The sequence below is a fragment of the Mercenaria mercenaria genome, chromosome 7 (genome assembly GCF_021730395.1).
Source record: "Mercenaria mercenaria strain notata chromosome 7, MADL_Memer_1, whole genome shotgun sequence".
Lineage (NCBI taxonomy): Eukaryota > Metazoa > Mollusca > Bivalvia > Venerida > Veneridae > Mercenaria > Mercenaria mercenaria.
In genome coordinates, this window is record NC_069367.1 from 65,312,721 (window position 1) to 65,328,608 (window position 15,888).

Sequence of the window (15,888 nt, forward strand, 5' to 3'; positions counted from 1 at the left end):
GATTTACTTAATCAGGTATGGAGGGAAGCTTCAAAAGTTGCTCGGGAAACCATCCACAACATGCGAGATGAAGGCCTGGAAAATTGCCTAACCCTCATTGACCTTCTACGGACTCTTCCATCCACATCAGTGAAAAACGAAAGCTCGTTTTCTATCATGAAGCTGACCAAGGGGAAGAGGAGACCACGGATGAAACCTTCCACATTAAATGACTTGCTGACTGTCAGTTTGGTGTCCCCTCCTGTGAGCCAGTTTGATCCAATCAAGAGCATAGAACATTTTTTGGTAATGCTCATTGTTCTTTTTTACCCTGAATTTTTGTCATTAATAATTACTAAGATTTATATTGTTTCAGTTATAAATCTATATTGTTTCAGTTTTAAAATATACAACTATATTCAGTTTTAATACTCAAATGCTTTTACTTTATTGACTTGAGCTAAAACCAGTTTTGTACATTATAAAGTTTATTCCCACACCTGCATTTCAGAGCTCTTCCCTTAAGCCTCGTAGAGTGGATGGGTACCAAAGAAAGAAGACCACAGCTGAAGTCACAGCAGACGATGAATCCGAAGCAGATGAGGCATATATTGACAATGAAGAGGTATCTGTTTTACTGCTGTCCTTTAAATTTAAAAACATTAAGGTAACATGAATTAAACATTGCGCGCAATGTCATTTAAAGCAACTTCTGTTATAAGTGTGTTTCAATATAAATGCCAGTATAATAATATTTAAAACTGAGCACCATACATTTGTACATATACGAGTGTAAATAGACTCGCAGTCATCCCCTCTGAAGTCACTGGAACCATGGCAGGCGAAAGAGAAAAAATTAGCAGAAGTAGTATTCTGGCAAACATTCCAACATCTAAACCCTTTCATTTTGTCCAGTTCACAAATCTAGGAATGCCTTGTGATGCTTGGCAATAAAATGAGCAGTTCTCATTTTCATAGACAGCTGGCCAATTTGAGATTTGTTCAGTTTTGTCAAACATAAAATTGCCTGTGAAGTTGACTGCTCATTAACATGTCTGTGTGCATACATGTACTATTCAATTCTTTCTGCAGGTTATGGCGGTCTTTAGCAAAGACATAGATATGTGGAGTCTGAGTGACATATCAGATGATGGGGATTCCGATGATGATGATGACATGGAATATTCTGAGTCTGCCATTGACAGACTTCTTTCTTTGTATAGCCGTGAATAAATAAATTAAAATTGTTTGAAAACCTTGCAAACATACGTCTTTTTTATTCCTTCAAACATACACAGATGTTGATAAAACAAAATATTTTATGGTGTTAAAGTTCGGGCTAGTGAAATTGGTTTCGGGCTAGTAAAATTTTCTATCTGGTAGCCCGAATGGGCTAGTGTATTCAAATCCGAATTTCGTACACTGGTATTAAGGGATAAATTGAAGATGTGGCAAAGGACGGGGGCGATTTCTTGATGAAGTTCCTTCAGAACACGGGGGGATAATTCGTCTGGCCCCGACGCTTTATGTGGGGATAGGCCAAGAAGGAGTTTGTCAACACCCTCTGGAGTCACATTTATTTGGTCCATTAGGGAGGAAGGGGATGTTAACAGTTTGGAGCACAAATGTTTAAGGCTTAGGGGCTTAGTTGGGGAGAAAACAGATTCAAATTGCTTATTAAGGATGTTTGCTTTAGTGACAGGATCAGTATGGGTGAAACCATCTGATTTGAGTGGGGCTATGCCGACATTTTCTTTTTTGTTATGTTTGATGTAGCTATAGAATTTCTTATTTCTACCAGGTTGGGAATCATGGCTAAAGATGACGTTTTCCATGTATGACCAGTATGAGGCTCTTATTTGCCTTTGTATATAGGATTTTAGGGACTTCAGTTTCTGGTTCTTAGCTTGATTTGGGGATTTGTTGAGTTTGTGATAGAGTTTATCACGCTTGTGGATAAGCCTGATAATTCTGGGAGTTAACCAAGGCAAGTCGGCACGGGATTTGGATATTTTAGTAGGGATATGCTTGATACAAGATTCATTTAAGCTGTCCTTAAATGAGTTCCAAGCCTCATCAGGGTTTGTATAGGCCTTACTAATAAAACTACTACTAAATGAGCGCATGTCAGATCTGATCGCCTCCCAGTTAGTTTTCCGATATTGTTTTATTAGTCTCTTTGGCTGGATGGGTCGCCCTCTGTTTATTTTGACCTCATGAAATACTATATCATGGTCAGAGGTTGCAAGGCCGGGAAGTGTCTCGACGAGGTGGACATGGGATGGGTGGGAGGTAAGGAAGAGGTCAAGGGTATTGGACAACCTGGTTGGGACTTTTACCATCTGCTCCAAATTTAGGTGGGACAGTTTTTCCATAAAATCTCCATAGCGACTTCTATTTTTACAATTTGGTTTGAGTGTTTCATTGACCCAGTTGATATCAGGCATGTTGAAGTCTCCGAGGAGCCATATTATGCTATCCTTCGGGATTTTACTTAAAGATGACCACAGTTCAGACAATGATAGTTCGTCAAGTTCATGTGGTTTATAGTATGTTCCAACATAAATGTTTTTTATACCAGTTAAAGTTATTTTTGACCATGTTATATTACAGTTAGTTTTAAGGTCAGGTTGTTCTTGGCTGAGTAACGCTTTAGAGATGGCAATCATCACTCCCCCGCCCTGTCCACCACACCTATCATCCGTACAGACACTATAGTTTAGGGTATCTGGAAAATTTTCAGAAGAACTGACGTCAGGTTTTAACCAGGTTTCAGTGAGACAGATAATATCAGGTTTGACTTGGTCTACCATTAGATGCAAGTCAGGTATTTTATTCTTTACGGACCTACAATTGATGTTGAGAATAGTGAGGCGCGTTATTGAGTTTGACTTTAGGTGGCCTTGACTTACTTTTGGGGTTGGGGGTGGATGTTGCTTTTGGGGTTGAAGGAAGTTCTTGAAGAAAAGAGGAGTGGTCTACATTTGTACTGATATTATCATGATCATTAGTGAGGGGTGCATAATATGAAGTATCACTAAGACTATTATGGATATAGACGTAGAATTTCCCTAATAAGACAACTAACAACAGTTTTAGAAAACAAGTATTCGTAAACAACAGTTGTTTAGCGGACAATACATCAGTTTTTCATTCATTGTAATATCACACTTAGTTGTATGTGTTTTTATCATTTTAATGTTAATATCTTTAGAAGGATTATTAACCTAATTATTTTAAATCAAATATATCGTGACTTAAAACACATTTTCGAAATCTTATACTATGTTGTTTTTTTTTTGTGAACTCAAATTAATGTTAATTTGACAGTATAAAAACTGTTTTTCTCCAAATCTCGAATGTAGAAAAATTATTTTACATCATTAAACTGATTTGACACGAAGGTTGTCATTCTAGCGGGAAGCAGTAATCAGTGGATTTTGCAAAACTTTAGAGGCCTGTAAAGGCATTCTGTTAGATTAATTTTCAAGAGTTGCAGATTGTTGTTCACTTCATATAGATTTTGAAAACAACAATATGACAAATATACTCAATGTAAGGCAGTTATAACCGTGAAGAATTGTTTGATATTTGCATAGATGGATTTTAAGTGAACAACTTATGTTTCATCTCTAATATTATATAGACATTGCACTGAATTTGATACGTAGCGGCAAATGTAACTTGGTTGTATGGATTTCTTTTGAACAGCAATAGTGTTTCATTGCATTGCAACTGCATGTTATTTATATGTTTATCTCGTTCGTACAGGAGAAAATACCATTGATGAACTTCGTTATTGGAGAGGGGGAAGTAATCTGTTAGTTTATCAGACATCATTGGTACGGAATCACTAAACGTATAAATTCACGTATTCTTAACACTTAAGTCTTTTTTTTACTAAATTAGAAGATGGATGTTATCTCAACAAACCTACATTTAACTTTTATAGGATGTCTAATGAATACGTTAACGGAATTTACAATTCAGAAGTAATTACCTTCGGTTGGTAATCAAGCAACACACATTTCGTAGGAACAAAGTACGCTTTGACAATGTTTACTGCATATTTTCTCATGGAATTCAACAGAAAGCAAATGTTTCCAACCTGGAATCCGACAACTGACGTGTATAATAATCTATATTCTGTTAATGTTTCTTGAAAACAACTGCAACAAACAAAGCTAAAATTGTACTTTTAATTCAGGGGAATTTATCTTTATACTTTCTTATTTTTCTCAACAACGAGAAAGCATATGCTTTTACCATATAGCGTTAACCAGTCAATGTCGGGATGGTAGGAAAGCTGAGCTGCAGTGCTAGCTTTCCGTGTGTTTGATTCCAGCTATTTCCCTGTTTGCGAAAACCGCTTTGAAAATCCGTATTGAGGCCTTGAGATCATAAATATTAATCTAATCTAGAAATAATTATACGTTATAATATTTTACATAAACCGATAGCAAAAGCAATCGGTCTGTAATTACTGGGGTTTGTGTTTTTCTTGGATTGGTATGGAAATAACTATAGTTTCTGTCAAAGCTTCTTGAAAATGTCATGTAGCCGCAGTATCGGAACTTTTATCAAAAGGGTCCAGTTATGTTTTGTTGATTTTATTTTGTAAACGTTGATCATAATTGTTTAATGAAGAATGAAAAACAAAAAAACATCAAGAATGTTAGCAATATCTACTTGTGATAAAAACAGGAAATATGGTATTCTGAATGGCCTTCACGGCATAAATTTAATAGATTGTATGCTAATATACATATGTAAATTTTTAGCCCACCCTCATCAGATGGTGGGCTATTCAAATCACTCTGCGTCCGTGGTCCGTCGTCCTTCCGTCCGTCCGTCAGTGCGTCCGACCTTCCGTCCGTTAACAATTTCTCGTTATCGCATCTCCTCAGAAACTACCTGGGGGATTTTGACCAAACTTTGTCAGAATGATGTATTGGTACCCTAGTTGTGTCCCCCTGAAAATCAGACTTGTTCAACAATTTTTTAGTAAGTTATGGCCCTTTGTTTATTTCTATAATTTACATAGATTTATATAGGGAAAAACTTTGAAAATCTTCTTGTCCAAAACCACAGAGCCTAGGGCTTTGATATTTGGTATGGAGCATCATCTAGTGGTCCTCTACCAAGATGATTCAAAATATTTCCTTGGGGTCTAATATGGCCCCGCCCCGGGGGTCACATGGTTTATATAGACTTATATAGGGAAAAACTTTGAAAAACCTCTTGTTCAAAACCACAGGGCCTAGGGCTTTGATATTTTGTATATGACATCATCTAGTGGTCTTCTACTAAGATTGTTCAAATTATCCCTCTAGGGTCAAATATGGCTCCGCCCCGGGGGTCACATGGTTTACATAGACTTACATAGGGAAAAACGTTGAAAATCTTCTTGTCCAAACTACAAAGCCTAGGGCTTTGGCATTTGTAATGTAGCATCATCTAGTGGTTCTCTACCAAGTTTGTTCAAATTATCCCCCTAGGGTCAAATATGGCCCCGCCCTGGGGGGTCACATGGTTCATATAGACTTATATAGGGAAAAGATTTTAAAATCTTCTTGTCAATAACATACAACATTCAAATTTGGACCACATGTATGGTTTTGAGTGGCAAGATGAACCTTGACATGAGTTGACCTTAATTTTGACCTAGTGACCTACTTTCACATTTCTGTAGCTACAGCCTTCAAATTTGGACCACTTGCATAGTTTTGTGCACTGAAAAAAACTTTGACCTTGACTTTGACCTAGTGACCTACTTTCACATTTTTGAAGGTACAGGCTTCAAATTTGGACCACATGCATAGTTTTGTGTTCTGAATTGGAATTTGACCTTGATTTTGACCTACTGACCTACTTTCACATTTCTCAAGCTACAGCCTTCAAATTTGGACTACATGCATAGTTTTGTGTACCGAAACAAACTTTGACCTTTACATTGACCTAGCGACCTACTTTCACATTTTTGAAGGTACAGGCTTCAAATTTGGACCACATGCATAGTTCTGTGTTCCGAAATAAAATTTGACCTTGATTTTGACCTAGTGACCTACTTTCACATTTCTCGAGCTACAGCCTTCAAATTTGGACCACATGCATAGTTTTGTGTACCGAAATGAACTTTGACCTTAAGATTGACCTAGTGACCTACTTTCACATTTTTGAAGGTACAGGCTTTAAATTTGGACCACATGCATAAATTTGTGTTCTGAAGTGTAATTTGACCTTGATTTTGACCTAGTGACCTACTTTCACATTTCGTCCTTGAAATTGATCTAGTGACCTACTTTCACATTTCTCAAGCTACAGCTTTCGAATTTGGACCACATGCAAAGTGTTGTGTACGGAAATGAAATTTGACCTTGAGCTAGTCAGTAAGACTTGAAATTTGGAACACTCAAAAATGGCACATTGTCGGGCGCCAAGATCACTCTGTGATCTCTTGTTATCTGATCTAACTTTGAAAGCACATGTCGGGTCTACCCTTTCTGACTCATTCTTGAACAGGAACAGGGCATTCTGCAAGTATGTATATTATCTGTTACACTTTGCAGCATGACGATTACCTTTGCTTTCAGATATTTTATCTATAGTAAAATGATAGTATATTTTTATCAAATATTATTTTAAGAACTGTACATCTTGTCGTAAATTCCAAAATATATCACAGTAAAAAGCGTTGAGATAACCTTCTCTCCTGGATGACATTATTATTCATGCCGGTATATTGACTTTGGATAACAAACGTAGCAGTAGGGTGATATTGGTACATTTTCTTTTCCATCAATAATATATTTATTGCACTCTAACATTGTTTAGTTATAAATATTCCTTTCTAAAATTAAAGAAAAGAAATGCTCTACACAAAGTCATTTACGCCCTTTTTATATTTTTGTTTGAAGAGTGAATTGCTCCTCAAAAGCACAAACACAATGCTATCTTATTCGTCACATATTTTCGCGCATGCAAATATTTTTCGAATCAATGCGATAATGTGGATTTTACCAGATGGGAATAATTTCTTTTTTACGAATTATTTACCTTCAGAGCAATGCCGAGGTTAAATGAGATTTTGTGTTTAGGTAACGGGATCAAACTCCTCAGTCTAATTCGATGTCCAATTATGGCATTAAAGTGCCAGATATGTTTACCATAGATGTATCCATTTAGAATTACATTAAACAAAACTAGCAAACCAAATACTAATCATTTTGTAGAAGAAAAGCAAAAACATCTGTTGTATTTAAGACACGATGAAACCAGTTCTGCCAGTATTTACAATTATCAGCCTTGAGATTGCAATATAGCTCGTAACGAATTAGCAGAATACTGTGATACATAACAAGCACTAATGGTTTTCAGAAGTATTGTTCTGGAGTACGAGCTTTCACTCTTGCTCATCGATAACCATTGATATATTGCTCCTGTTTGTACCTTACCCTGATGACATGCTTTATCATACTGCACATTTGATAAAAAAAATGGCCTATCACACATGTTATTTCTTTAAATAATGGATTTTTTGTAAGAGGACCATATGTTGGACTGGCCATAGACAAATATGTTAGCCTCTTTAAATATATTTATTTTTATTATTATTATTATTATTATTATTATTATTATTAATTAGTCCTTTTGCAATTGAGTTTTCTTAATGTGATAAATGAAAAGAAGTGAAGAAAGTATGACCTTTTATGCAATCTATGCAGACATTTTAAGAACTATTCTTTACAGTTCGGTCTGCGCCAATACAAAATGGCACTTACAAACGTATTAAATATGTTTTTCTTTCATTATCTTAAAACAACACAGCCGATCCAACTCTGCGGGCAAACATAAGTGAAGGTTACTTTTTCATGTTTATAGTCTTTAACGTAGGCATTATAACAAAACAACATTGTGACATTTACCGGAGTCATCCACCTAGTGGCCGTTAAATTGTTTCATCACAAAACATATTGTATTGTTATTGGTGCTCTTTTATCCACGGCTTATATTAGGTTATCGTGGACAGCTAGCTGACGGCAATTACTTTTAGCTTTTATTGACCACAACGTGTTTCTGATATACAGTGCACTTTAAGCAAGAGAAGTAAATCATCCAAAGCAACAGTCCTTCGCAGTTGTTGTGCTTTAAAATAAGCATTTGCACTGCGTAAGTTTTATTTATGTCACCGATTTCAAGATTGCAAAGGGTTTTAGCATTTCTTTGAAAAATATTACATTTGACAGGCAAAAAAGGCAGTAAAATTTTTAAAGTTTATAGTATGCATTGCCTTACATACATTGTGTAAATATGTTTCTCTCGGGTTTTTATTTCATTCTTTAATTGTTATTTTCTTATAGAATCGGCAGTGTCATAAAACTTATAGAACTTACCCGTTGTGCCTTATAATATCAAAAACATTACACCATATTTAAGGCGAAGAGTATTTAGATATAATTAAGTGTTTCAGTTAGTAAAAAAGTTGGAACTATAATTAACTTGGGTTGTCTTCGTTGAACCTTTTTTCAAAATAAGAAATTAAATAGTTTTAAAAAGTAACAATAATTCGGGTCCTGGAATCGAACAGAAGAAAAAGTACGAAACGGAGTGCGTTATCGCTCAGCCAACAAGGAATTACTGTTCTCATCGGAAACGTTTTAAATGGACTTGGTCATGTGTTATGTTTTGTTTGTTTACCTTTAAAAACGTCAAAATACTGTGTGATACTTATAACGTTGTGCATACTGCAGAAGTTATGCCATGCTTTGAAATGATTCACATACTAGGCAAATGTGTGAAACTGGATTTTGCGCTTGATGTTTCAGATGTTTAGCACTCCTGCAAATAAAGCATCAGACAATGTTGTACTTAACAAAATAAATAAATAAAAAAGAGAATAAAGGAAAATTGAAAAATACGTAAATGTATCAGTTATCGCGATTCATGAGACTTACATTTATCATTATGAAATATCATGCAGCACAATGTATCAATTTAAAGTCAAAATGCATGACAATCAGGTAAGGCTCCCTACTGGTTATTGGAAATCCAAAACATACAAAGTCCCTTCCTTTTCTTCTTCCTCCCCTTTTTTGTACATAAACAAATGGGAAAACTGACCACCCGGGTTTTTCCCCTGGACATTTTTTTTCACTATTTGTTTTGTCACAAAAAGAAAAAAAAAACAATCAAAATAGTTAGTTTTTGTCAACCTCAATACCCGCCACCCCCTCCATCACCACCACCGTTTTTATTTTACACAAACAAGGGAGAAAAAACTGGCATATCGGTTTTTTCTCACCTTGGTTAATTTGTACCCGCTTACATTTTTATACACATATAAGAACAATTTGACCAGTTTTCTTCAACCACAGGTTATTGTTTTTTTCCTTTAAAGTTAATGCAACCAGACGAAGTGTGAAAATTAACCTGACTAATAGACGGTGAAAGGAAAGAAACTGACAAGTTGGTTTGTTTCGAAACGTTTGATTATCATATTGTCAGAAACCACTTGCAATTTAAAAAGTTCTTCGTGCATAAACATGACAAAAAAACCTTGGGTGACACCTGATTTAACACAGTCGCTTGGTATCAAAGATACTGAGACAATTCTTGCCAAACACACCTGGCCTGGTTTCACAATCATTTCACAGAAGTTTTCGTTGAATGGCCGTCTACTAGTTCCTTCAGAAAATTCCGCTTATTACATTAATCATGCTTATAAGGAGACCACTTTACATAGCAATATTATATACTTCAGAATATCCTAGATTTCTGGTTCTATAAATTATTACATATTATTATTATTCGATAAAATAAACCTTTACAAACTGAAACACAATAGCTTTTCTTATTCAGACACCTTTATGATATCAAAGCCTTGAAATGTCTGATGGTTGCGGGTTTTTGGTAGAATTATTTTCTGTTTAAATGCCAGTCTATGAATGTACATGAATGAGAAACAAATACAAATTCAATGTGCCTCATATCTAAGATGACCTCTGCCTGACCCAGCTTGTGATGTAACCATGGGCTGGAATACCTTATCACTGATAAATCTTATATAATCTAAATGGTCAGTGTGAGTGGATACAGGCTGAATAAGAAATGCTTGTTCATTGATAATTCATCATCATTGTTCATGGATGGGACTATTTTGTGGAGCACATGAACATACTTTGGATGTGATTCGGAATAAAATAAAGATGCTATGATTGTCAGAAATACACTTTAACTTTGGTAGCGGGATAAACCCGCAACCAAAAATCGCTAAAATACATATAAATTGTTAAGAGTTTGTTGGACTTAGGTATTGTCCCATAAAAAGTAATTGCACTACGTATACGCGTTTAGTGCGTTTAATGATCACCTCATCAAATGTAACTTACTGGTTTTGTATATTGAAGAACTCTAAAAAATGATATTTTGACAACTTGTTAGAATTTGAATCCTTGTCATTTCAATGTTTGAATTGTTTTACAGGTACCTACATTTACAATTCATTATTATGTGAGCTTTGTTGTGAATTCAATGTTAAGATTATTACTAAAATTACGATGTGCTAATGTTGTAATTCTTTTCTATGTGTTAGAGAGAAAAGAGCTATTAAAAACCCCAGGGACAAGTTCTGTCTGGGTAGAATTTTATACATATCTTACACATGGCACAAGAAACGGAAGAGGGAAGAAAGACTTGTTTATAGCTGAGTATGAACAACAGACAAAATACAGATGTTAAAAGGTAACAGAAATGTGTTTCATTTATCAAAATGATTTTTAGTATGACTAAAAACCAAGGCAAGAATACCAACGCAATAGAAGTATACACGTTTCCCCAGTATTGCAAACTACTGGCTGCACAAAAACAGTTGATTATAAAGCAAAGCCAAGTCCAAGTCTCCTGCCCTAAAGGTATTAAGGATTCATGCAAGCTGATCTGAAAAAGAAAAAATTTTGGATGACTTAATCTATTAACAATATTTACTATACGCAAACAACAACAACTAGATCTTTCTCTTTCTTTGGCTGGTCAGTAAGTTTACATATATCCAGAATAATCTTAAATCGTGTATCAAAGTAAAAATATTATAATAATACTTAAGTTTATATATCATATTTACGTTTTAAAATTGATAAATAGGTTTTATTTCTGCTCTTTTTAATGAAATTCAGATTCTCTGCACTGAACTCTAGGTTTAAGTAAGTATGATTACATGGAGTATTATCATTATTAAAATGTTCCTCATGTAATTATCATATGAAACCTATAGGTACCGTACGTCATTCTCACGTATAACAATATTTTATGAAAACTACACCTAATTATCAGGTAATAATTACGCGAAAGAACGGGCTATTTTTGTGATAATCATATAACAATCATGTGTTAGGTTTTACATGAATAGGGCATTGTGCTCTTTTTAGGTAAGATTATTTTTTAATTTTCATCATTGTCAATAGTGTTACAACAGCAGAAAGAAACTAGTGTACAAATGTTTAAAATGGCAATTTCAGGGATGAAAAGAATTATTCGAATTACGACATTCGTAGAAAAATAATGGCGTCTATAAAAATGATGATTAATGAAACAAGTCTTTGTTGGACTTTTAGTATATTATGATTTTTACTGAAATGAAGCTATTTCATTACGAAATCAACAATTCTTAAAGGACTGAGTGAGTGAGTTGGATTTTACGACGAATCGACACTAAAAGGTCATATATCGCAGAAAAGAAGTTGTACTGGAAACGTAAATTGTAAAGTATCTCTAAAACACTTATTTAAAAATGTATAAAGGGTTAGAATATCAGTGGCAAACAATGATATTGCAAAATATTTGAAGAAAAATATATGAATTTGTGATAAATGCCTTTCTGCTTTAAGAAGGATAACATATTGCCGATTGATACTGTTTCAAGATTGAACGTCATACAGTATGTACTGCGCTGTTGAGCGAAGTAAAACATGTTAAATAGTAAGCGGTATTTGACATGGGAAACATTTATGTTGATCTTCTTTGTTCTGAAGATGAGTGAGTGAGTGAGTTGGGTTTTACGGCGAATCGACATAAAATGGTCATATATCGCCGAGAAGAAGATATATTGAAAACGCCAGTTGTAAAGCATCTATGTAAAAATGTAGAGCATATCTTAAATCATTTATGTAAAAATGTTAAGCATATCTAAAATCATTTATGTAAAAATGTATATACGTATGTGTTAAAATATCAGCTGCAAACATAATAATATTGCAAAAGATGCGAACAAAAATATCAAATGTCAGATTTTTTGATAAATTCCTATCTGCTTAAACATTTCCGACTGAAACCTTTTCAAATAACTCTTTCAAAGATTGAACGTCATAGCACGTATTGCGTTGTGGGGCAAAATCCACACAGTCGATTAAAATATGTTTAATAGTTAGCGGTGTTTGACATGGTACACTGAGTAGGACCTATTCGACAACGAGAAAGAACAACTTCCTCCCTGCGAACAAATATGTTCCCTCCGTGTCATTTACCTTAAACAGGTTTTATATCATGCAGTTTATTGAACGAAGCATTGTTCCATGACGATAAAATGTATTTATTTATATTTGGGTTATAATCAGTGTATGGTAATTTCAAATCAGATTGTGATAATGTAAGGGATTTCTTTGCTGCAGCATCCTCGTTTCCATGAATACCAATATCAATTTGAATCCAACAAAATATAATACTTTTTGAAACAAAGTGCTTAACTCTCAGAAGAATATTTTGAATTAAAGGATTTTCCATATTTCGGTTACGAATTGACTGTAAAACAGAAAGTGAGTCGGAAAAGATAATACACTTTTCTTCACTATATTTTGATACAAAATTTAGGGCTAAATTGATAGCTTTTGCCTTGGCTGAAAATATTGTTGCATTATTTGGCAAACGTAATTTTGATCGATGTAGATGGCTGACAGCACAGCCAACATCTAAATAATCTTTCGAACCATCTGTATAAATTGGGGAATAATCCTTGTAAGTTGACTTCATTTTATTATATTAGGATTTGAATATTTCAGGTTTATTTTCAGACTTTTTAAAGGTAGTTTTCAAATCTGAAATTGAATTTAATTTATATCAAATTCAGACTGAGGTTTAAGTTTCTTCATTTTAAAGGAACTTTCTGTCATATCATAAAAAATAAACTGACACGATCAGTGGTTGTTATAATTTCGGTGGACTTTTATTGTTAAAACATTTTGAAGGTACAAACATGTACTTGTCGTAAAGTTTGTTTCTATATGTTTGTAATTACGTAATTGATGGGGGAGCGGGAACGAGAGGCATCTGTCTGTCCTCAAAATCTTTGTTCGTCCTACAGTTCGCAAACTTACAGTAATCTATAGCTTGCGCATATGAATGCTGTACATTGTGCAATGCAATTTTATAAGCCTTGACGTATAACACCGCTGTGCATGATTAGTTATGGGGCATTCAAATTTTGAAGAATGCCATAGCCGGCACAAACTTAGGTAAGGTATCACTGTAAAGTTATTAAAGGCATATTGTCAGTACATACGTGAATCATGCTAGGTATATTACTTTTATACAGCTCTTTGAAACACTGTATCTTATTGAACAGATAACTCCTGTTTCAGCTTTAAAGGGACCAGACATTAGAACTGACGTAACTTACACATATTATTAGAATATATACATACTACCATATACCCTAGTATAAAGTGTAAACACGCCCTTCTCTTGTTATTTTATATTTCTAATATACCTATATAATCGTATACAGCAGTGTATATTGTTAGGATATGTATTTGTTCTATTTAAGAAATAATAAATATGTCCCTACGCACTCGTGATTTAATTATTACGCATCCGAACTCCTGCCCTTTTTTATTAACTGATAAAATTATTGGAACATATTTATTATTTCGATTCTAACCACGCAAAATCTTCGCATTTTACAGTACTAATTTTACCTCGTTACGTCATTCGGCTGACCCTATGCTATTGTAAAAACCTCCCCACGATTGGAAAGCGTTGCATAACGGAACTTTCCGATATTCAGTAATTTTTTATTAAAATATTAAGTAGTTACTGCTGCGAAAATGTTCTTAGGTCGGAAAAGATCAGAAATAAATACTTTATTCTACGTTTATCTATGCAGTTTCTAAAAATAGTACACGTCACCTATGATGACACTGCAACATACACGCATATAAACACGTAAACACTTGAGCCCGCCATGAAACATAATTTTTTTACTGTCAAAGTAGAATCTAGTTGACATTTGTGGTGCCTACAACGCAGAAATTTTAAGCTACGTACACGACCAGACATAGATGCTCTGATGCTGAAGTTGAAACTTACCGGTACTGCGTAGACTGACTGAAACATTTTCTTACGGTGAAAATATAAACATTGTCAAATAAATTCATCAGTTAGAAATTGTTTGTTTCCGAAAATTGGATGTACTTTTTATTACTACACTGAAAAAGTCGAGTATTTAGTCGGCATACAACGGAAGCAGAGTAGAATCTCACAGTCCTGTTACAATCATAGGGTGGAATAGAACAGCTACATTTTATCGTAGATTCATGTATAGGCGATTTCGCTATATGTTTATATAGCAACTGCTACGGATCGTGTTAGAATCCACAGTATAAACGCCTTCCTAATCCGTGTTTTGTTGTTTTTTTTTTTTTTTTTTTGCAAAACTGTCAAACAAAAAATAATTCTGTTCAAATAAAAATATATACATTACTACGGTTTATCCCGTTATAAATTGTCAGGCTTTACGTGTATTTCGATAAACTTTACCCTAATAAATGCACCTTTTATATGCAAAAATGTAAATACGTATGCAAGCACACCCTTACATCCCCTTTTAACCCAGATTAATTAAAATATTCGTTCTGAAATTTAATTTGATTTCTATCTATATTTACTTATGCACATTACTAAAATATTACAGCTGACATTCAAATAAATGTCTTCTTTCTTTTGCAATATTTTCATTAGTGTCAGTTACCTGAATTTCAGCAACCTGACTTAAGACTAAGTTTCGCTAACGTATATAATATTATGAGTTTGACAAATAAGCGCTGTTATTACAGTTTGGGGACGGATCACCAATTCTTTATTGTTTCACTTTATGCTTTGTGTCGCTCCCATTTATCGGATCTTAATAAAATCTCAATGATAAAAGAGTCAAGGTCTCGTAAATACTTGTTTTTATGGAAACATCGAATCAGTAGTCGTCCTTGAGTAAACTTCATTAAACTAAAACAAATTATATGTGAATGGCACAAGGTCGTAGGGAGGAAGTTTTTATTTCACGCTGTCGAACAGACTCTTTCTAATCGTCTTAAGACAGAACATAAATCTTGATGTATACCATGTCGTTCACCGCTTACAAACTATTAATCCTATTTTGATTGCGGGGACTTCTCTCCACAATGCACTACATATTTTGAGGTTCAGTCTTTGAAGGATTTGTTTGAAAAAGTGTCTGCCGAAATTATTTCAGTTTCCTACTTTTAATCATATGTTTTGCAAACTTCTGTTTACAACTGATACTTCAAACACTAAATATGTGATGTTTTTCAGTCTATATTCTCAACTTCACTTCTTTTCGGTGATATATGGCTTTTTGTCGATTCGCCGTAGCATCCAACTCATTCATTCATTTGTAAACATAAAGGGCATGTATTACAAAACCAAAATATTTATTCATTCGTACAGCAGATAAAATATGATGCAGATTCCCTAGTGATGTTACGAAAATAGAAAAGGTGGATACTCCACAGGTCGCCCAACACGACCAATATGAAAAGGTCACAGGCTCGGTAGAGCGAGATAGAAATAACCCTATAATAAGGAAAGACTCGCATGCATAATGTTATAATAAAAAACAGCACTTGA

General features: G+C 34.3%; 1 protein-coding gene across 1 annotated transcript; it reads left to right on the top strand.

Moving 5' to 3' along the window:
- Positions 1-29: 29 nt before the first annotated feature.
- Positions 30-719, top strand: LOC128558825 (uncharacterized). The gene is made up of 2 exons (XM_053549039.1): positions 30-285; positions 491-719. The coding sequence occupies exons 1-2, from the start codon at positions 61-63 to the stop codon at positions 653-655; spliced, it is 390 nt and encodes a 129-aa protein (XP_053405014.1). The 5' UTR covers positions 30-60; the 3' UTR covers positions 656-719.
- Positions 720-15,888: the final 15,169 nt, after the last annotated feature.